Source organism: Cucurbita pepo, chromosome 9, assembly GCF_057944985.1.
Source record: "Cucurbita pepo subsp. pepo isolate OVF chromosome 9, ASM5794498v1, whole genome shotgun sequence".
Classification (NCBI taxonomy): Eukaryota; Viridiplantae; Streptophyta; class Magnoliopsida; order Cucurbitales; family Cucurbitaceae; genus Cucurbita; species Cucurbita pepo.
Genome location: NC_141806.1, coordinates 2417445 through 2440108, shown reverse-complemented (window position 1 = coordinate 2440108; position 22664 = coordinate 2417445). Strand labels below are relative to the sequence as shown.

At 37.9% G+C, this 22664-nt stretch overlaps 4 protein-coding genes across 4 annotated transcripts; 2 read left to right on the top strand and 2 right to left on the bottom strand.

Moving 5' to 3' along the window:
- Positions 1-345: 345 nt before the first annotated feature.
- LOC111801662 (NAC domain-containing protein 53) lies at positions 346-4145 on the top strand. The gene is made up of 6 exons (XM_023685731.2): positions 346-672; positions 778-1055; positions 1187-1381; positions 2651-3169; positions 3254-3374; positions 3459-4145. Exons 1-6 carry the CDS (start codon positions 507-509, stop codon positions 3863-3865), a joined length of 1686 nt encoding a protein of 561 aa, XP_023541499.2. The 5' UTR covers positions 346-506; the 3' UTR covers positions 3866-4145.
- A 174-nt stretch (positions 4146-4319) lies between these two features.
- LOC111801663 (lactate/malate dehydrogenase family protein) lies at positions 4320-9890 on the bottom strand. The gene is made up of 14 exons (XM_023685732.2): positions 9619-9890; positions 9425-9521; positions 8173-8259; positions 8016-8100; positions 6838-7019; positions 6669-6739; positions 6496-6586; positions 6357-6431; positions 6178-6279; positions 5979-6101; positions 4973-5041; positions 4828-4896; positions 4614-4667; positions 4320-4527 (listed from the first exon to the last, which is right to left on the bottom strand). The coding sequence occupies exons 1-14, from the start codon at positions 9774-9776 to the stop codon at positions 4474-4476; spliced, it is 1317 nt and encodes a 438-aa protein (XP_023541500.1). The 5' UTR covers positions 9777-9890; the 3' UTR covers positions 4320-4473.
- Positions 9891-12693: 2803 nt separating this feature from the next.
- On the top strand, positions 12694-13411 carry LOC111802019 (uncharacterized). Its single transcript, XM_023686277.2, has one exon. It carries the CDS (start codon positions 12758-12760, stop codon positions 13289-13291), a length of 534 nt encoding a protein of 177 aa, XP_023542045.2. The 5' UTR covers positions 12694-12757; the 3' UTR covers positions 13292-13411.
- A 905-nt stretch (positions 13412-14316) lies between these two features.
- Positions 14317-21810, bottom strand: LOC111802715 (protein BTR1). The gene is made up of 9 exons (XM_023687181.2): positions 21576-21810; positions 20212-20450; positions 20023-20129; positions 17544-17737; positions 15748-15812; positions 15109-15249; positions 14970-15031; positions 14786-14870; positions 14317-14707 (listed from the first exon to the last, which is right to left on the bottom strand). The coding sequence occupies exons 1-9, from the start codon at positions 21658-21660 to the stop codon at positions 14693-14695; spliced, it is 993 nt and encodes a 330-aa protein (XP_023542949.1). The 5' UTR covers positions 21661-21810; the 3' UTR covers positions 14317-14692.
- Between the last annotated feature and the right edge of the window lie 854 nt (positions 21811-22664).

Sequence of the window (22664 nt, the reverse complement as noted above, 5' to 3'; positions counted from 1 at the left end):
TGTTTAAATAAATAAAAAACAATTCAAAGAATTTAAAAGTTTAAAATTAAAGGAAAAGAGTTTAAAGTTGATTCTTATTTGATTTATTTTTTTTATTTTTTATTTTTCAAAATGACAAAAAAAAAAAAAAAAAATCTTTCCTTTATTTTAATCAGATATTAGGTAAAGTAAAGTAAAGTTTATCCAAGACACGTCAGCAAGAATTTTTATTAACAGTCTAGTGTCACCATCAAGCAGCATTGGAATCTGCTATTAACACGTGGAGGCTGTGACGCTTTTATTTGTTATTACATGTGAGTTTAGCGTTCCCTCCGTCGACTTTTCCTGGACATTTCTCTGTACATTTCCCTCCTTTCCAGCTCGTTTTGGAGATTATTTTATATTTCTCTCTTCCGAAGAAATCGTAACCCTAACTCTTCGAACTTTTTTAATATCTCTTCTCAGTTCGATTCTAATCTCAAATCTGAATTTCAATTTCGATTTGAAATCCTAAATCCATTTTCTTGATGGGTCGAGATTCTGCTACTTCGCTAGCACCGGGGTTCCGATTCCACCCTACCGATGAAGAACTTGTTAGTTATTATTTGAAGCGCAAAGTCTCTGGAAAACCCTTTCGTTTTGATGCTATTTCAGATGTAGATATCTACAAATCCGAACCCTGGGATCTCCCTGGTCAATCCCTTGTTCTGTTTGTTGAGATTTGTGTTTGATTTTGTGATTTATTTTCTCGTCGTTCGGATTTCTGTGGAATTGAAGTTGTGTTGTGGGATTTGTCAGGGAAATCGAAGCTGAAGAGTAGGGATTTGGAGTGGTATTTCTTTAGTGCTTTGGATAAGAAATATGGCAATAGTTCGAGGACTAACAGGGCTACGGAGAAAGGGTATTGGAAGACCACGGGAAAGGATCGGCCGGTCCGCCATAACGCGAGGACTGTTGGAATGAAGAAGACGCTTGTGTATCATATTGGGCGGGCTCCTCGTGGTGCACGAACCAATTGGGTGATGCACGAATACAAACTCACGGATGAGGAATTGGGGAAATTTGCAATTGTTCAGGTTAGAATAGGTCGAAATTTTTGGCTCTCTTTCTCTGATTTTCTCGTTGATTTGTGATTTTTGGCTTCGTTGGAAAATGTTGTTGTAATTGTCTTGGGATCTGTTGGTTTTTTTTTTTGTTGGGTTGGAAGGATGCGTTTGTGCTGTGTAGGATATTCCAGAAGAGTGGTACTGGACCAAAAAATGGAGAGCAGTATGGTGCCCCTTTTGTTGAGGAGGAATGGGAAGATAATGATGAGCTGACTTTGGTACCTGGTGATGAGCAAGTGGCGGAAGAAATTCTAGCTGGTGGAGGCATTTTTGTTGAAGGCAATGACTTCAATCAGGTATGTACTTACCATGTTATAAGTAACTTGCCTAATCAGGTGGAATGGTTTTGTGTTATCTGTCGTTGGGAGCTGTGTTTCTGAAATATGATTCTGAACGGGTTGGATGGGCAGATCTATACGAGAGATGCCTAAGATTTGAAAGAAACCTGAACTTTTGAACATGTATAATGATAGTTAAGAAATTTCCTCAGGTAATTAGGCGTGTTTGCCCAAGAATTGAGTTAATAGTATATGGTTGATGTGAGATCTCACATCGGTTGGGGAGGAGAACGAAGCATTCTTTATAAGGGTGTGGAAACCTCTCCCTAGCAAACACATTTTAAAAACCTTGAGGGGAAGTCCAAAGAGGACAATATCTGCTAGCGGTAGGCTTGGGCCATTACAAATAGTATCAAAGCTAGACACCGGGCGATGTGCCAGTGAGGAGGCTGAGAAGGGGGTGGACACGAGGCGGTGTGCCAGCAAAGATGTTGGGCTCTGAAGGGGGTGGATCGAGGGATCCCACATCGATTGGAGAAGGGAACGAGTATCAACGAGGATGCTGGGCCCCGAAGGGGGTGTATTGAGGGATCCCACATCGATTGGAGAAGGGAACGAGTATCAACGAGGACGCTGGGTCCTGAAAGGGGGTGAATTGTGAGATTCCACGTCGGTTGGGGAGGAAAACGAAACATTCTTTATAAGGGTGTGGAAACCACTCCCTAGCAGACGCGTTTTAAAAACCTTGAGGAAAAGTCCAAAAGCAAAAACCCAAGGAAGACAATATCTGCTGACGGTGGGCATGAGCCATTACAGTTGAGCTTGAATTATGGTATACGTTAAGTGGGGAAAATTCCCCACAACTATAGAAAAATAAAGGATAAACTTCCAGAATCTCTTAGGCTTGGAGCAAACACCCTTTCTGATCAAGGACGGTGCTACCTGAAACCAAGAGTCCATGCTTTTGATAGCTGAAACCAGTTGAAAGTTGAGTTAGGATTGAAATCTAAACGAGCAACTGGCTCACAGACCAAGATTGTATGACCTTGCCGGTGATTTGGTTGGAGTTGTTTGCAAATAGGGTGCATGTTGGTGTTATAGAGAATAGCTTTCAGGAGGAAACAAGTAATGAGAAACTACGACGGATTTCTATATTTAATAAGCGGAAGATCTAAATGATGGGAAATCAGGAACAAAATAAAGAGAGTGGGTCGGTGAGCGAAAGAGTGAAACAATCTCTAAAAGTATGTGAAATTACGATGAATCATGTTATATTCTTTTCTGCAGAATGTCGATGAAGATCTTCTATCCGAAATTGCACCACCACCACCATTCGACTTCTATTATGGTGAGTCAAGCAACTCTATGGAGCAATCTGACAATTTCATCGAAGATGATCGAAAACCTGCAGTAGGCATATGTGAGACATCAGAGCTACCCGATGGACAGAAGTTCTTTGTTTTACCAGATGAGTGTCGATTACGTGACAGATTGGTCAAACATGAGTATCTTGCTGAATCAAGCAATGCTGCTGCTGAGGAGATCGATGCTAGTGATGTCGATGGTCATTATGTATTGGACAAGCCATTCTTTAGTACTTCTGATGATCCTTCTTTTAGTGATGAACTACTTTTGGAATCCAATGAGCTCTCAAACCCTACTGATAGTGATCCTGCTGCTTTTGACGTGCTTGAAGAGTATCTTACGTTCTTCGATGCAGACGGTGATAACGTAGATTTGTCTTTTGATCCTTCCGAAATTCTCGAGAGTGAGAGCTCTGTTCCTGATCAAGCAGTTCTTCCAGAGGTCAGTACTGCTTCATATCGCAACTTATTTTTATCGTTTTGCTACATGGAATTTACTTTTCACCTACGCATCATATTTCGTTAGGTCGTTGGTGGTGCCACTGAACATGCATCTCCCAGCAAACATACTTCAGATTTACGTTACGACAACGAGGCCTCCTCGTCCTCGTCTATGCAAAGATCCGAGGATCCAAAACCAGAATCAGGTTAGTTGAATTCCATGTTAGTTTTTTCCTTTCCATTTAGATATTTCCAACACTTTTGGCTCATTCTTTCTTTTCTGGTACCAGATCTCAAATACCCATTCCTCAAACACACAAGCCACATGCTGGGCAGCATTCCTGCTCCATTTGCTTCACAGTTTACTTCAAAAGATGCTGCTCTCCATATTAACTCAGCTCCACAAGCTTCAAGCTCCGTTCGTGTCACCGCAGGCATGATCGTCATAAGAAACACAACACTAAACGGAGACGAAATGAACAGCTTAAATGGCAAGAATTCAGTTCTCAACCTTATCTATTTGTACGGGATCGTCGAAGGCGACATCTATTCCTCTCAGTTGTCGCCAACTTCTGGTGCACATCACAGCAAGTCGGGATCTCTGATGTCTCGCTACTTCGTCTACTTCTTCATCCTGTTCTGGCTTCTAATCCTTTCAGTGAGCTTCAAAGTTGCAAGGTGCATCCATTCCAGGTGACTTATCTATTCAAGTTTCAATATCCAAAACTCAAGAACATTGAAAAAAGTAGTATTAGCTGGTAGTTTAGAAACTTTCTAGGCTACCAAATTCAACACCTTCCTGCAGTATCTATTCAAATATCAATAGATTCTAGACTAACTGCCAATGAATTGGTGGCTAACTAAACTTTTTATCTCTTCTTTTGTATTTTAATTTCAGAACTTTTTACAGTTCATAGTTGCAGAGCTTTACTGTACTTTACCAATTTATTAGAGTAAAGGTTGGAAGCTTCTCTTTCCACGACGTTTATGTAATTCGTTCGATAAACCATCTTAGTCTTCAATAAGCATAAGCTGTATGAAGTTTACTCTCTGGTTGGATTCCTTTTGATGGAAGAAGCTTTTATGGCTCGGTTTTTAAAATTTTAATTGACATGTATTCTCAACCAGTTTATGTCTCATATATTGTCGTCGGATTAAATAAAACCATATATTATTATTGATTTGCTGACAACTTAGGAGCAATATTCACATATAATATATGGTTTAATACAAATATGAAAGTAGCATAAAGCACAGCTCAGACATAAAATTTTGAGGCTCAGAGGCATGTGATGTTGATGAGCCTTACATTTCTCCAGGAAGCATTGTGTCTTCTGGTAGATCACAAACAGCAATACCCTGATAGAATGTGGAAACAATAATCCATGATTAATAGATCACTAAGTAGGATTAAACATAAACATGGAAATTTACTTAATTCTGACCTCTCCTGTGAGGTGAGCCACACATCTCTTCTCAGCTAGCAGCTCAGCTTCAGTCTGTAAAAACAACAGGGTGTGAGCTAGTTCAACGGTAGCATAGCAGCGGCTCGGAATGGAATGACTTTATGAGTGTTTTAAGCACTTGAAAAGTCATTCCAATCGGACCCTTATAGCCGAAGAATTACGGACATGGGAGGAAAAGGAAAACATAGCAGACCTTGGCAATTCGCTTGCGGAGATAGTCATCGAATATCACATCTTTCACGAGTTCATAGTCACCATCTCCCTGAGAGCAGACATATTTATTGGTTACAGACGTTAGGATATGGGAGTAGGAGATGAAAGTTGGGAATAAATGATACCTTTGATCTGCATGGCATGCTGAAAACGATATCCTCTGCTATTCCGTAAGGATTTCCGGTGGAGTATACCTACAAATCGATCGGTATTTATGAGCTTGAGGTTGGTTCTTCATTTGCATACGTTTATGTTAGGAGTCGTAATAGATTGAATTGACTTAACACTCATCCACCTAAGTCTAAAGCCTCTTCGTGAGATTTCACATCGGTTGGAGAGGAGAATAAAACATTTCTTATAAGGGTGTGGAAACCTCTCCCTAGCATACGCGTTTTAAAACTGTGAGGTTGACGATGATACACAACGGACATCTGCTAGGAGTGGGCTAGGAATGTTATAAACGGTATTAGAGTCAGACACTGGGCAAAGTGCCAGAAAGGACGCTAGACCCCGCTAGACCCCCAAGAGGGGTGGATTATGAGATCTCATATTAGCTAGAGAGTAGGATGAAACATTCCATATAACGGTGTGGAAACCTCTCCCTACTAGAGGTGTTTTAAAACTTTGAGTCCATAAGACAAAGCTTAGAGAGGACAACATTTGTTAGTGTGGACTTGGACTGGACTATTACAAATAGTATTTGAGCCAGACACCGGGCGGTGTGCCAGAGAGAACGCTGGACCCCTAAGAAGGGTGGATTGTGAGATCCCACATCGGTCGGAGAAGAGAACAAAGCATTCCTTATAAGGGTGCGGAAACCTCTCCCTAGTAGACGCATTTTAAATCCGTGAGGCTAACGACAATACGTAACAGATCAAAGCGGACAACATCCATTAGCGGTGGGCTTGGGCTGTTACATTCTTCCTAATCTCTACTCTCTTCTCCCTTGCAAATAACCGAACTCTCTAGCTAAACATCTCTATCCCTACGCCCGTCACGATACAATTGCTTAGAATTACAAACCCAACACCCTCCTCCACCCTTCCCGTTCGACGAACAAGCACGCCGAATTAGAGCCCTACCAGCCTACAAACACAATATCAAGAGATACAACATGAGATCTAAGCTTACCCCAGATGAAAACCAATCCCCTTCAGGAGTTGGAGTGATCAAAGACCTTATAGCATCAACAATCGATACAGAAGTTGAAGCAGCTGAAGATCTTCCCCATTTCTCAATCAGCACACCTCCCCTCTGCAAATCAAAACCAATCAAAAACACTATTTGATCCATTGAGCAGTGAACATTGCAACACTCAATGTGTTATTACCTTCTGTACTTTTTCAGTAAACTCCTCTTCCAACCACCTATGATCCTTAATAACCTCTTTAACAGGTAACCCATTAATTCTTGCATTCAAAAAGTCCGGAACCTGGTGCGAATACGACGAAATAAGCATACAAATCGAGGGAATTTTCGAAGCTTCTCGAGCAAAAAGTACCCAATAACCTGAGTTGTCGAGTGGTTGCCCCAAATGGTCATATTCGACACTTGATCATAGAAGACGCCCGCTTTCAGAGCCAGCTGAACAAGACATATTTAGAAAGTACTCGAAAACATATCAAATACGAGGAAACGGGTATCATACCTGACATTTTGCTCGATTCTCGTCTAGTCGAGTTAAAGCGTGGAAATTCTTAGCGGGAATTTTTGGAGCGTTTTTCAAACAAATTAATGCACTACATGGAATGAAAAGGACAAAGAGAAGTTATATCTTGTACACACTTTAAGAGATTCATACTAAATGAAACATGAACTCACTTGGTGTTGCATGGATTGCCCACAACAATGACTTTGACATTTGGGGATGCCACAGCATTTAGAGCTTTTCCCTAAGTCCATTGATATAATAATAACATCAAAACTAAGAGATTCCGGTGTTTCTTGGACGGGTAGAAAAAATGAAATGAAAACGAGATAATCAACGTACTTGTTCAGCGAATATCTGTCCGTTTATATCTAATAAACCAGCACGTTCCATTCCCGGACCTCGAGGCTTCGCTCCTATCAGAAGAGCCCAGTCTGCATCTTGGAATACTTCATAAGGATCAATGCTTATTACTACCTCCCTTAACAAAGGGAAAAGGGAGTCCTCTAATTCCATAGCAACACCTGCATATGAAGATTATTTGTCAAATAGCTCGAAGATTTCGGTATGATCTCGAAGTCTAATGGTTTACGACGTTACAGATGTGAAGTTCTTGTTTAACTGTTATTGAGACGTCAAGAGAAAAAGACTGATACTATATCAGTTCAAGCCCACCGCTAACAAATATTGTTTTCTTTGGGCTTTTTCTTCTGGGATTCCTCTCAAGGTTTTAAAACGCGTCTGCTAGGGAGAAGTTTCTACACCCCTATAAGGAATGTTTCGTTTCCCTCTTCAACCGATGTGGGATCTCACAATCCACCCTTTCCTTAGGGGCCCAACATCCTCGCTGGTACACGGCCCGATGTCTAGCTCTGATACTATTTGTAACCGTCCAAGTCTACCGCTAGAAGATAATGTCCTATTTTTAGTTTTTCTCTTATGGGCTTCCCTTCAAGGTTTTAAAACACGTTCACTAGGAAGAGATTTCTACACCCTTATAAGGAATGTTTTGTTCCTCTCTCCAACTTATGTGGGATCTCACAATCCACCACCCTTGGGCGCCCAGCGTCCTTGTTGGCACATCGCCCGATGTCTAGCTCTGTTACCATTTGTAACAGTCTAAGCTCACCACTAGCAGATATTGTTTTCTTTGGATTTTCCCTTCTAGGCTTCCTCTCAAGGTTTTAAAACATGTCCACTAGGGTAGATTTCCATACTCTTATAAGAAATGCTTAGTTCCCCTCTCCAACCGATGTGGGATCTCACAATCCACCACCCTTGGGCGCTCAGCGTCCTCATTGGCACATCGCCCGATGTCTAGCTCTGATACCATTTGTAACAATCCAAGTCTACCGCTAGCAAATATTGTCCTCTCTGGGCTTTCCCTCAAGGTTTTAAAATACGTTCACTAGGGAGAGGTTTCAATGCCCTTATAAGGAATGTTTCATTTCCCTCTCCAACTGACGTGGGATCTCAAAGCAAAGCAAAACTGACGTTTATTCTAAATCTGCTGAACTTGCCTTCAAGTGCTTGCAATGACCTCTCAGATCCCAATAGTTTCAATGCAATTGGTTGATCAGGACCAAAAACTTCACCAGCTGCAAGCTAGTGAAACAACCAAAGTAAGATTTCATCAAACATCAGAACATAACAAGGTTGTTTTATATGAATTCTTACCTTAAACAGAAGATGATTGGATATCATTCCAGCAGCACCAGAGACAGCAATATTAATCATTTTCTTCCATGATGTTGTCTCTTCTTCCTATGATTAGTACAAAACATGTCAGGGCTGAAGACAACATTTGTCCAATCTGACAGAACTAGCAGCAAACCACTTCTTCAAAGTTATTTTTAAACAAGAAACATGGGTTACGAGAATTTAAACACCCGATCTTCAAAGTTATTATCGTTGAGCTATACTCACTTTCGACATATATTTGTTCACGCCGATTATAAAGAACAGTTTAAACATGAAAGTAAACCTAAAGAACAGAAAAAATTCGTAAAATATGGTGAAAATCTGTAACGGCTCAGGCTCATTGCTAGCAGATATTGTTCTCTTTGGGTTTTCCCTTTCGGGCTTTCCCTCAAGGTTTTTAAAACGCGTATGTTAGGGAGAGGTTTCCACACCTTATAAAGGGTGTTTCGTTCTCCTCCCCAACCAATGTGGGGATCTCACAATCCACCCCTTTCGGGGCCCAGCGTCCTTACTGACACACCACCTCGTGTCTACCCCCTTCGGGGCTTAGCCCCCTCGTTGGTACATCACCCAGTGTCTCGCTCTGATACCATTTGTAACGGCCCAGACCCACCGCTAGCAGATGTTGTCTTGGGCTTTCCCTTTCGAGCTTTCCCTCAAGGTTTTTAAAACGCATCTGCTAGGGATCAGCCTCATCGCAGTACATCGTCCAGATGTCCGATGTCTGGCTCTGATACCATTTGTAACAACCCAAGCCCACGCTAGCAGATATTGTCCTCTTTGGGCTTTCCCTTTCTGACATTCCCTCAAGGTTTTTAAAACGCATCCGCTAGGGAGAGGTTTCCACACTTTATAGAGGGTGTTCCGTTCTCCTCCCCAACCGAGGTGGAATTTCACAATCCACCCCCTTCGGGGCCCAGCATCCTTACTGGCACACCGTCTCGTGTCTACCCCCCTTCAAGGCTCAACCTCCTCGCCGGCATCGCCGAGTGTCTGGCTCTAATACGATTTGTAACGACCCACGCACACCGCTAGCAGATATTGTCCTCTCTATACTTTCCCTTTCGGGCTTTCCCTCAATCGGGAGAGTTTTCCACACCCTTATAAACGGTAAACGGTGTTTCGTTCTCCTCCCCAAAATCAACCGACAAAATCAACCAACAAACACAGTGAAACTATAAATTTTCAATAAACCAGAGAAAACCCATATAACAATTCAAGAACTTACATCTTTTAAATCATAAGTAAGACAGAAAACACCATAACAATCGCTTTTACTTTTGGGTTCCCCTGTTTTTGCAGCCACCGGAGCTGCTTCAACCTGACTGAAAAACCAAACATAGAACAACCCCTCAAAACATATGAACACAGACAAGCACAAACTTACACAAACACATAAGATTCCACACAAACGAAGCTCACTTGGGCGCAACAGAGCAAGTGATTGGGGAACTTCGAGCTCTGTAAAACGGCCGGAAAGAGCATCGCCGGTGATTATAGAACCGATTGGCCTGAAAAGCGGTCGTGGATGATAAATTGAGCTGAGATTTTAAAGAGGAGGGGAACTCTGCTACAGCCATTGCAGCCAGAGGAGGTTATTCGGAGATTGGGAGAGGGATTTGGAGGCTTTTGGGTATGGAGTTTGGAGAGGAATGGGGATAGAGATGGATGAAAAGGGTGGAAGAGGGATTGCTTGAAACGGTTTTGTAAGGTGCTGTGAGTGACACGTGTCGAACGGAACGAGGAAGGCCTGAGATAGGGAACTGGGAATTTGTGAGTTTAGCGGACATGTTGCTGTCTCTATGAACTAATTATTCAAATATTTATAATTATAAATATCTATAAAATGTTGATGTCGATCTTTTTTTTATTTTTATCGAGAAGTAAAAATATTTTTAAATATTTTTATTTTTATTATTTCAATTTTATAAGGAATAACCTCTCTAATCAACCTGAGATCTCACAATCTACTGTCCAGAGTGTCTGGAGCATTAAACCATGTGATTCATCCTTAGGTTATATATTTATTTATTAAAATTTAGGATTAAATCTCATTTCAAAAAATTTGAATTTCTTAAAAAGATTATTTAAAATTATTTATTTATAACATACTTAATTTCTTTATTATTTGAAAAAACATTAAAATAATTCATATTTAAAAATTTAGTATTAAGTTTGTCAAATTATTTAAATACTATTCCATAGTAAAAATAAATAAATAATACAATTTCATTCATCACATCACATATACATACACATACATAATATACACATATACATATACACATACATGTATATATACATATACATATACATATACATATACATATACATATATATATATATATATGTTTCTAGAAAATTAGAGAGCTTATATGATTCATGCAAAAACAAAAGCAAAATTCCATTGGTAGGTCTCCATCATTCATCATTTATTTTTCAAAAGTAATTGATATTTGATTTTTATTTCATCCTCAAATTCAAATGAATATCCAAATAATTTCAATTTTTGAAGATAAAATATTGGTGTCTCTCTCAAATTCAAGGCCCATTATGTTTATTCTCAAATCATATCGTTCATTTTTGTTAAGAATGAGAAATAGAAATAGAATTGGGATCGAAAGTATGATCTTCATTCAGGAATTGGGATCGAAAGTATGATCTTCATTCAGGAATTGGGATCGAAAGTATGATCTTCATTCAGGAATTGGGATCGAAAGTATGATCTTCATTCAGGAATTGGGATCGAAAGTATGATCTTCATTCAGGAATTGGGATCGAAAGTATGATCTTCATTCAGGAATTGGGATCGAAAGTATGATATCTTCATTCAGGAATTGGGATCGAAAGTATGATCTTCATTCAGGAATTGGGATCGAAAGTATGATCTTCATTCAGGTTTACCACGTTTATATAGGATACAAACTATCAACTAATACCTAAAAATAGAAAAAATATATATCTAACTAAATCTGATAAATATATATATCTAACTAAATCTGATAAATAAATAAAATATACTCTAAATCTAACCATAAATGGAAGAATATTAAGATATAATATCTAGGATATATTCCATAAATAATATATCTCAACAATTTTCAAGTCTCTTTCTCTCTCTTTCACGGATTCTTTTTATAAAGTAAATCGGGGTATAGTTAAATGGATAATACATCTATTATAAGTCAATTCAGATGTCGACCCCCGAGCATAATCTCTAATCGAAATAGCCCAAATTATTGAAAGAGGAAAAACATAGCCCTCGAGGCCTGAAAGTAAAGCCCGAGGAGCATGTCGCCTATCAAAAGGGGTAAAATTAGGGTTTAAAAAATCCGTCAAATTAGCTCCCCTCAAATCGACTTGAAAAACTAGTGTGTTTGAAGTTGTGATGTTAGGATAAACGGCTCAATATTTCATTTTTACAAAAGTCAAAATCAAGCATCAAACGCTTTAGGAAATCTCCAAAGAAAGAAGTGTGCGTATTTAAAGTCGTCGGATGCCTAATTTTGTAGTATCTCAAACTCCCAAGTGGCGTCTCGATGCTACCCTCACAATTTGAGAAGCTTGATAGCTACAAAATTGAATATTCCAACGCTCTCCCCTCGAGTTCTCTAGCTTCTTTTCTGCTTCAAATGGGTCTACAAACCAAACTTCATTGTCCCCAAATTTGTCATAGAAGTCCTGAACACACTTGATTTTGCTCCAATAGTATGTACAATAAACATGATCTAATATATGAAAATAAAATAATTAAAGTTATTAATATAATTTTGAATAGCAAGTGTATGACGTGATGATCATATTCAAGAAATAACCTATGGTCTATAATATATTGATACTATTGGATTTTTCCTCCCGATAACACTATTCATAAGTTTTACTTTATAATTTATACAAATTATATGAGACAAGCGAGTGAGAGTATTTTATATAATAAGTTTGTATAAGTCTGAGTTACGAAATATTTAATCCATTTTTATAAAATTTATTCATCAAATACATTAATAATTTAATAATTTATAGGATGATATTATGCGATTGGATCGTAATCTTTAATAAACTGTGAACTCTTTAAAGTGAATGTTTCAGAATAACTTTCGTAGTTAATTCAAAAAATCTACCGTCTTTTGTTCAGTTCTCAAGTCGCTGAACTTATGAAGTCTCGTATCTAAATAGGTTCGGAAAATGAATAAATTTATTGAATTTCTTCTGATAAACACAAAACGCTCCAATAGATCCATAAATTGGAGCTCAAAATCTGCCCAAATACCTTCAACTAAAAGCCTAGTTCATGAAGAAAGCGCTTACGTACCAGAAAATAATGGCACGAACATGGCACTCCATAAAGGAAAAGCAGAGCTCAAAAGCACAACAAAAAGCCCCAAATTTTCTGCTTTGCTGTGTAGCAAGTTTATTTGGTTACGAAATTCTGTTCCAAAACGTAAACTTTGCAATGACTATAAATAAGGGGCTTCAAATCCCACCATTTCCACGCATCAAAAGCTGCTCTGTTTTTTTTTTTTTTTTTTTTCTTTCTTTACGTTGTTGATTATAATCAGCAATGGCCACCACCAGGGCGATTGGTTTGTTGTTGTTGTTGTTGTTGGTTTTGTTAATGGTGGACTTAACTTTTGCTGCTAGATTCTTGAAGGGCTATGGAGGAAATGGCGGCGGAGGCGGAGAAGGGTCGGGACCTTTGTCAGGTTCGGGATATGGCTCGGGTAATGGCACTGGATATGGCGATGAAGGCTATGGGCAGTATGGGAGTGGCGGTGCTAATGGAACCGGTGTGGGCCGCGGGTTTGGGTCGGGAAGTGGGTCCGGGTATGGGTCTGTTGGTGCAGCAGGCCCTGGTGAAGGAGGTGGCGAAGGCGGTGGTGGAGGTGGAGGTGGAGGCTCAGGCTTCGGAAGTGGGTGGGGATATGGCTCGGGATATGGAAGTGGGGGTGGCTATGGAAGCGGAGGGGGTGGAGGTGGCGGCGGTGGCGGTGGCGGAGGAGGCGGTGGTGGCAGTGCAGGAGGAATGGCGGGAGGATCCGGAAATGATTCTGGATCATGGGTCGGGTTTTGGGTCTGGATATGGAGGAGGGGATGAAGAATCACCATGAAAATAATATAAAGTTACTTGTAAGCAATTGGAATAAAGTTTAATGGCAGCCTCGACTTAGGAAGATGCTGAAATTATGGTCTAAATTAAATCTTCTAATTATTTCCATATTCTCCTTATTCTAAATACATAAACTAAAATCAATAATTAATTTATAAACTATACAATAAAAAAAAACGCAATAACCGAAAAGAAAGGGAGAGAGAAAGACCCTGAGAGCAACTTGGGCTTCCACTCGACAACCTATTTATTCTTTCACGGTAAACAAGGTGATTGTGTGTCTTCATCTTCGCTCCTTCCCCTCTATTCCCTGACCGAATTGAACTATAAAAGAATGAGAAAGATTCATTCGAGTTCACTCCAAAACCTATTGATTGATTCTTTCTCCTTTTCTTTTCCTCTCCTATAAGAAAGATTCATTCTCCTTCACCTTCAAACACTCGATAAAGCTATTTGAAGAACCTAAACCTGAACCTCATTCTCCTTCACCTTCAAACACTCGTAAAGTTATTTGAAGAACCTGAACTGATATTACCTTCAGTTCTTGTTCTTTCCAAACTCATTCACCTCTTCCTACTTACTCCTCACCTTTGACTAATTTCACTTGGTCTCGTGTCTAACCGAAAAGATAGTTACCTAAAAACTAAGAATGAATTTCCTAGAGATTTACCTAACATACACCGTAACATACAACACTTTGATTTTGATTGAATTCATCAAATAAATTCAGTTTCCTTCAAACGACAAAAGAATACTCAAAATATTAAATATGATGGTGAGAAGAAAAAAAAAGAAAAATGAAATAACAATGGATACAAGTATAGCTCAATAAATAAGACATCAATAAGACATTCAAATACGAGACTTCTAACTTATAAAAATCAAAATAACTTGGGCCTAAAAGAGGGCCCAAGAACAAAATTGGGCCCAAAATCATGATATTAAAAGCAGCCCATCAGCCGACGCAAAAGCCCACGTGGGAATGTTAACAGGACATACAAGAACCAAAGATTTTCAGCAAACCCCAAAATATAAAATAAAATCAACTTTAAACTAAAGAATTCACCAATAAATGAAAATAGAAACAGCCTAAGAAGCTACAATCTGTTTCCGAAGAGAAGGCACGTTCAAACAATTTAATAATAAAGCTCAAACATAAATATAAAATAAATTCAAGGGTACAATTGTATGAACAATTTGAAACTGCTAATCTTTCTTTCTATTTGGCTCTCAGTCATTAAATCATGGCATATCTATCAACCAACGCTTCAACAAGTTTGAACTCTATTTCTCCGCTCATTGCCATTGGCATGCTCTCCCTCAGTAGTAAAAAATGAAAATCTCCCGGCCTTGCTTCGACTACAAGCATTCACAACTTTCACCATTCTATCACTGTGCTAGAACCTGCATCGATTCGAGACAGCGTGAGAGAACCGTATTGAACGGATTTACGCATCTTTAATGGATTTGAAATGGCATTACCCTCTCAGAAGCATATGCTACTTTCTGCATAATCATCGACTCAGCGGAGCGAATTGCCCGTTGTGAACCCGTAATTGTTACTTTCCTGCAAGGTATGGACCAATCAAGTATGCAACTGTTTCCATGAAGAACTTGCAAGCAAACCTTCAGTATGAAGGGAAATATAAGAAAAGAACCTCCGTACCTGTCGGTGGTTCCCGACATGAAATCTCCTCGATCTGATATCTTAATTCTGGCTCCACTGGCCTGTAATGAGGTAAGGTTTATGAACTGAATGTAATCAGAAAGGAAATAGCAAGTGTTTGAGGTGGAGATGTTAAAACCTGACTAATTTCCAGTATGTTTCTTCCACCACGACCAACAACTAACCCGATGTGGCCATCTGAAACGCCAATGGTCAAAGAGTTACTCCGTTCCTCCTGGACAATTTCAGAAGCTCTTCGGTCAACAGTATCGTACAGTCGCTGAAAAGGATAAAAAAAAGATTATTAAAAAGGAAAATATGCAACTGCTTAAAAGTCCCATTTTTTGTGCAGTTGCACGCATTACTGTTTTAAACAGTTAGGAGGGCTGGGGAGAATAGTTGTTAAAAGAGAACACCCAGTATCAAAAGAATATCATTTCAGCTAAATTTTGGTATCAGGAAATTCTTAATGCAAGAAATTAAGAACATAATAGAAGCATTGAATGGGATTTAAGTTATTTTTCCATCAATATCGATCATATTCTAGCTAATACTACGCTTCGCAATGTTGTTTCAGACAATATAATCTAACATCTAAATGAAACCATTCAAATATTTCTCAAATTTTCTCTCGAAAAGCCCATATGATGATATAAATTGTCATGGTATAGTTCCATGGTGAAAGATCAATGAGAGAAAAGCACCAAACCAGTTATTGTCTAGCGAACTCTCGGTTAGGCGACAATTGTGATAGCAAAGCTACTGTTTATGGACAAACCTTATTGTTTGGGAACCTCCCTCCAGCTCCTCCGTTAGATGCATAGTTCACAGCATTGTATGATGCTGTAGCAAAAAACAAGTAAAATATTAAATGGGTACGGAAAATAACAAACATGTGAGGTAAAACAATTCATTCATCTTCTCATTTTGTGTTTTTGAAGTATAAATATTTTCTCCAGTTGGAACTCTCATCAGTTGCCTTAATTATTGGGACAACACAATACTCTCTACAATCACCTCCCTTCATAGTTCAAAAGCTAACATACAAGCTTCAGCAATTACATCAACTGAAAGGCATGTGCTCATTGTGTGGGAGTCTTGTATCAATTGGAGGAATCTTTTTGGATATCCTTTGGTCTTGTTTTAGGCTGATGATTGATTTTTAACTAATTGTAGGAACTAATTTTAAGACTTATTGAAAGCACTTGGACGAAGATTAGGAACTAATTTTAAGACTTATTGAAAACACAGGGACGAAGATTAGACATCTGAAAGTCGAGTGAAATGAACCTCAAACTACAATTGTCAAAATGGTATTTTAAACCAACTAATATGCACCCAGATTGCTCTAATCTAGATTTTCATTTTTATAGGGTAGAAATTTAAGAGGTTTTTTGCACACCAAGTTCGTGAATGAATCCAACCGTTCCTTAACCACTGTCCCTACTCTTTTTAGACCCATATCTTCGAACTGTGAAGAGATAGGACAACAAACCTCCACAGTGGTATGATATTGTCCACTTTGAGCATAAGCTCTCATGGCTTTTCTTTTGGTCTTTCCCAAAATGTCTCATACCAATAGAGATAGTGTCCCTTGCTTATATACCCATGATCTTTCTCTTAATTAGCCAACGTGGGACTCCAACAATCCTCAAAATCCTCCCTTCGAACAAAGTACACCATTGAGTCTCTCCTTAAACAGTCATTTATCCATCCGTGGCACTATCTAGACGACTCCTCTTCTCTGGACGCACATTGCTAGTTTAATAGATTTCTATTTGATCTTCACTGCGACTACACCTGAGGCTCACAACTTCTTTGTTCGACGCTTGAGGATTCTATTGACATGACAAAATTAAGATAAGAGCATGTCTCTGGTGCCACTAGGACAACGAACCTCCGCAATGGTATGATATTGTCCACTTCGAACATAAGCTCTAAAGGCTTTACTTTTGATTTTTTCCAAAAGACCTCATACAACGGAGATAGTGTCTCTTACTTATATTGACCCATATATTTACCCATGATCTTCCCATCTTCCCTTTAGTAGCTCAAAAAATGAGGTTCCTCAAAAGTATAAGCCCAAAATTGACTTCTTGAATTGCATTTCCATATTTACATTGCGTTAACATTTTCAATTTGACATTCCAATAAATACATTTCCAATTACAGAAAACAAAATCAGTGTAGATACTCAACACTTCTAAATGAAAAAATAGAAAGGTTTGCAAAGAAATGATGGAAAGCAATGCAACAAACAGAAAAATAACATTTAGCAGTATCAATTGATTTTATTCACTCTAGAGGCAGGGTAATGCTTTCTTTTTAACATATCATAAATTGTGATTTAGACCTTGAACTACAATTACTTGTTTGATTCCAGAAAACATAAATTACTCATGTCATAACTCATAACCAAGATGAGGTAGCAGCATCACATATAGCAGAAGAAAGAAGTGTCCCATATGAGATGAAGAACATTTGGTGAACCACAAAATGCATGTGAGCATTTAATAGTTTTTGTTAGTAATAATATAATATCACACGAAACATAATTGATAAACAAAGACATACTCGGATATGAAAATGGATAATTCATTGACTGGGTGTAATGTGGATCCTCAGATAGCTTCGAAACAATCAAGTCAGTAGCTCGCATCTGTTCCTCTATGGTACCAGACAGTGTCACAAGCCTATCAGTGGATCCCATATAGTTATTATCCTGGGGGGATATCTTAATGCCAGCTTGAGAATCCTCAATAAATGACCTGCATAATGGTAAAAGTACGTTAGCACCCAAAAAATACATTGTGATGGTATTTTTTAGGTAGATAACCATTAATAGTAGTAGACAAGATTTATTGAGACCCTCAATTAGGAGTCCCAAGAAACTAACAAAACTTGCATTAATTACAAAGGGGTGTAGTTACGAAACAAAACAAATCAAGGAACACCGAAAAGAGCATTGGACTTTGACCAAACAAATAACAGGTGACAAGTTTTAGTGACATAATTTAAAGATGGAATAAATATCAGAGACAAAAAAAAAAGTCACCAAAGACAAAGAACCACTGGAAATCATTAATGAAGCAGATCAATCAAGAAAAAAAATCTTTGGAGGGATCATTTAAAATTAGCATCATCATTTATCACTATCTAAGTCTGATTTTCTGATGCAGCACACATGGAGTAAGCAGAATTTTTCTTCTAGGAGAGATGATCAGATATTTTAGAAGCCTCAAAACTTAAGCAGCTGCTCAAGTTGGCCTACCACCTCAAAAATCAAATGACATTTTGTTCACATGTCATAAACTTGCCTCATAAACATGAAGAAATTTGAAATTTAAATGCATGATTAAGAAAAAATAGATTGTGCATGATGCTAAATGATAAAGAAAAAATCACTTGACAAGACAAAGATGCAAACAATTATAGAAATTGCCAAAACTTAAACTGAAACTGAAGCCAATGGAATGACCATTACCTGCTCTAAAAAATTCAAGGATCAGATTATCTCCTGACCAATTCATTACAAGTCAATTATCTGATGCAACAAGTTTTCTTCATATAATTCTGGCTTTTCATTTTTCCGACTTTAGTAAACAAGAACTGTTTTATGTATATTCTGATGTGTAGGACAGATACTCCTCAAATCAATGTGAGGGAAGTAAGAGAATGCCACTCAATATGCTTACACAAGGCCGCTTCATAACAATCTTAGAGAAAACAACTAATTTCCACCCTTTGAACTTCTATTCTATTTGCAAATCTCAACGAAGTTGAGTTCATCTGTTCCTGAGTTTTCTCCCCCTCTCTCCATTTTTTTTTAAATAAAGGAAATCTTAGATAATAATATAATCGTGAAACCTCACAAACACAACACTAACTCTCTGATACTTAAATATTTACACCTCACCATGATATGCAAATACAAGTTAATCCATTTTATTACCCAACTCACCAATCACACAGAAGATTTCTCAAATCCTTAAACAATATCATTACAAAACCATTACTTGCTTCCTGTTAGATGATCAACATCTAACAGACACCATCTATGGATCGATAAAACCAAACATATTATAATTCCATCACAGCCACAAATTCATTATGTGGTATTCAAACAGTGACCTTACTTGAACAGAATCAGTTCTCTAGGTTGTACAATTCTGTCCATAAGTTCTAAAAATTATGTCGTGTTCAAACAGAAAACAGCACTAATCTATCAAGTGATATTTTCTTCCTGGAACGTAAACTTAATGAATTATAAAAGAATTCAGTGCCTCCCTTCAATAAAAGTGTATACTAGAACTAGCATAACAGGATCTAAATCTGCATTCTACACAATTACCTACATAGACAGATTTGAAGGGAAAAATTCCTAGATAAACAAGCCAGCAGTTGTTTAACAATCTTTGCAAGGAAAGTGAAACTTCATACAAATTTAGACAGAAAATATCTTCAGGAGCTATTAAAAAATGTTCACTTGGCTATTTTTCCATGGTCTAAAATTTAAAATAAATAAATTTAAAACCTTAAAATAAGAAAGTTAAATTATAAGTTTAGTTAATAAATTTTCAAGGTTGTATCTAATAAGTCCTGAATTTAAGTAAGTGTTTAATAGGCTCCTAAACTTTCAATTTTGTGTTTAATAGGTCCATAAACTTTCAATTTTGGGTTTAATAGACCCATAAACTTTCAATTTTGTGTCTAATAGGTCCATAAACTTTCAATTTTGTGTCTAATAGGTCCCTAAACCTCTAATTTGTGACCGATTTGACATTTATAAAAAATTCAAGAACCTATTAGACATGAAATTGAAAGTCCATTAACATATTAGGCCTTTTTAAAATTAAAAGTTTATGGACCTATTAAGTACAATCTTGATAGTTCGAGTAAACTAGTAATTTGACCAAATTAAAAATAACATTTGAAATTTTAAGCAAGTAAATTATAAAGAAATTAGTAACCAATAAAATGGTAGCAAGTAAATTATAAAGAAATTAGTAACCAATAAAATGGTAATCGAAGAAATATGGAATAAGCATCATACTTTATCGTGGACCCTCCTTTGCCAATTATAGCTCCACATGAACTGTGGGGAACAATTAGTCTCACTTTTGTTCTTGGTTCAACATCATCTCCTTCTTCAGCATGGAGCTACCAGCAAACAAAATTTTTAATCAGTCACAAATAATGAACATTTAAATTCAAGAGTGAACTTGAACTGCCTAGAGATTACCTCGCTCAACAACTTAGCAAGAACAAGATCCATGGCCTTCAGTATTTCATTTATTGTTCCAGATACCATAATGATCCTATCAGTAGTTCCAGGGAAAAATTCATGATTCCGTGACAATTGGATTCGTGCACCAGACTGTGACTGGAAATCGTTAATTGTTGAACCACCTTTCCCAATTACAGAACCAGCAGCAGCATTTGATACAAGAAACCTAATGTATGTGCCCTTTTCCATATTATCTGAAAATAGCAATTATGATGAGAGTGAAACACTATCCGTAAGCAGAAATGGAAGAAAATTGGATATTTAACCACAAAATTGAATAGGCATATACGCATTATCAATTGGAAAATGTAGTTAGACCTTATTCATAAATTAATCTAGAAGGTTGAAGATGTGACAGAGCTAAAGCCTTTGATATAAATCATAATCGTGCCTTATAAAGAAACATACACGTTACCATACTAGATGGTGACATAGAATCTCACTTATAAGTTCTTAATTTTCACATTAAATTTTACATAAGATTCTTTATAAACATTACTGATGAAAAGGAACTGAGAAATGGTTTTATCTATGTTTCAATCCCTATTATAATAAATCAACGCACAAATACTCATTGAGGCGAGTTCAGAAATTCAAATTAGTAGTACATGAAAAAAAAACAAGTTCGTTAAACCAAATAAGCATTCCACATCCAGCTGCCTTCATGAAATTATAGAAGAACCGATGGTTGAAAAAGAGTTTGAATACTCTTCTGGAACAAACATGAGACTACTCATCTTTCTACTCGCTGTCCATCACCAAATATAGCGAACTTTTGACTATTATGACACACACCGGGAGATGCAGTGCGTTTCTTTATCACTATACGGATGAATCGGTGGCAGTGGCAATTCAAAAAAATGACAACGGCTTCCCAATTCATTCGGTCAACTGTAATAAATCTCAATAAAGCAACACTTCCTCACAAAAAATAAAAATAAAAAATAAAAATAAAAAATAAAATAAAACCTGCCAGAAGCCACACTCTCTTTTTCTAAGCTTTCCAGGCAAGGAAGCAGAAGTGCAGACCATTGGAAGTCGAAATTGCACGATTAATCATTTCCTCGGCCGTCACAAATAAATCAAACATAACACACAAAGCTAGGGTTTCATTTCCAACCAGAAAAGATAAAGAACAAGGTAGGACAAAAAAAAATAAACACACAAATTGCATAATTCCACAAACAAACCGATCTGAAACAAAAACACTCGCATACAAGAACAGCTCCAAGCATTAAAAAAAATCATACAAAACAGCGAGAGTAGGGATCAAATTTTCGAAATGAGAGTAAAATAGAGATTGAAATCAGATCAGATACCTGAGTTAGGAGATTTTGGCGGCGGTGGAGATCGCTTCGCAGGAGCCTCAGGAGACGAAACGTATGAAGACTCCGTAGACTCCATTCTCTTTCCTCCTCCTTCACGGCGGCGGCTAGAGAGAGAGAGAGGCGTTGCAGAGCAGTTGAGAAATTGAGAAGAGGTTGTGGCAGAGCGCTCGCAAAAACTCGACTCGTTCAGCACCAAACCCAAAATGGAAGCTCGAGTTGAAGATGCAGTTATGATTTTATTTTATAATTTCTTTTTTTATTTATCTATTTATTTATTTATTTATCAGATCGTTCTAAATGTAAGTTGTTCCTTTTTTTAATATAAATAATAATAATAATAAATAAATAAATAAATAAATTTTTGGGGGCGTTTGGAGCTGGACTTGAAAAGAGAACGATGAGCTGTGAGTAGGCAAAGTCAGTCCCAACTACCCGCCTCTATGCCCACCCTTATCTATGAGAACGTCAATCTTTACCCACCAAAACCGCTCCATAGCCTCCTCTTATCTAAATTAGGGTTACATCCAATTTTCCCTTCTTCGTTTAGTTCAAACGCTCGTATCTATCTCGACACTTTAATAAACCTATGCATTTATGAGTGGTTATATTTTCGGGAATTTTGTATTACGTTGTGTGTCCTCATCGGTCGTATCATGACACTTGTCTATCTCGACCCTCACGTGCTACTGTTTTCTTGTTATATTTTCGGGAATTTTGGATTGCGTTGTGTGTCCTCATCAGTCGTATCATGACACTTGTCTATCTCGACCCTCACGTGACCTGGTGGGTGCCACTTGCGTGTCACCTTCTAGGTGATTGCTCGTTGGAGTAACAACCTACTGTTTTTTCTTGTTATATTTTCGGGAATTTTGGATTGCGTTGTGTGTCCTCATCAGTCGTATCATGACACTTGTCTATCTTGACCATCACGTGACCCAGTGGGCGCCACTTGCGTGTCACCTTCTAGCTGACTACTCGTAGAAGTCACAACCTACTGTCTTCTGAGTACAGTTGTGATATGTGTTCTTCTCGATTACATCATGACACTTGTCTGTCTCGATTCTCACGTGATCGGGCCAA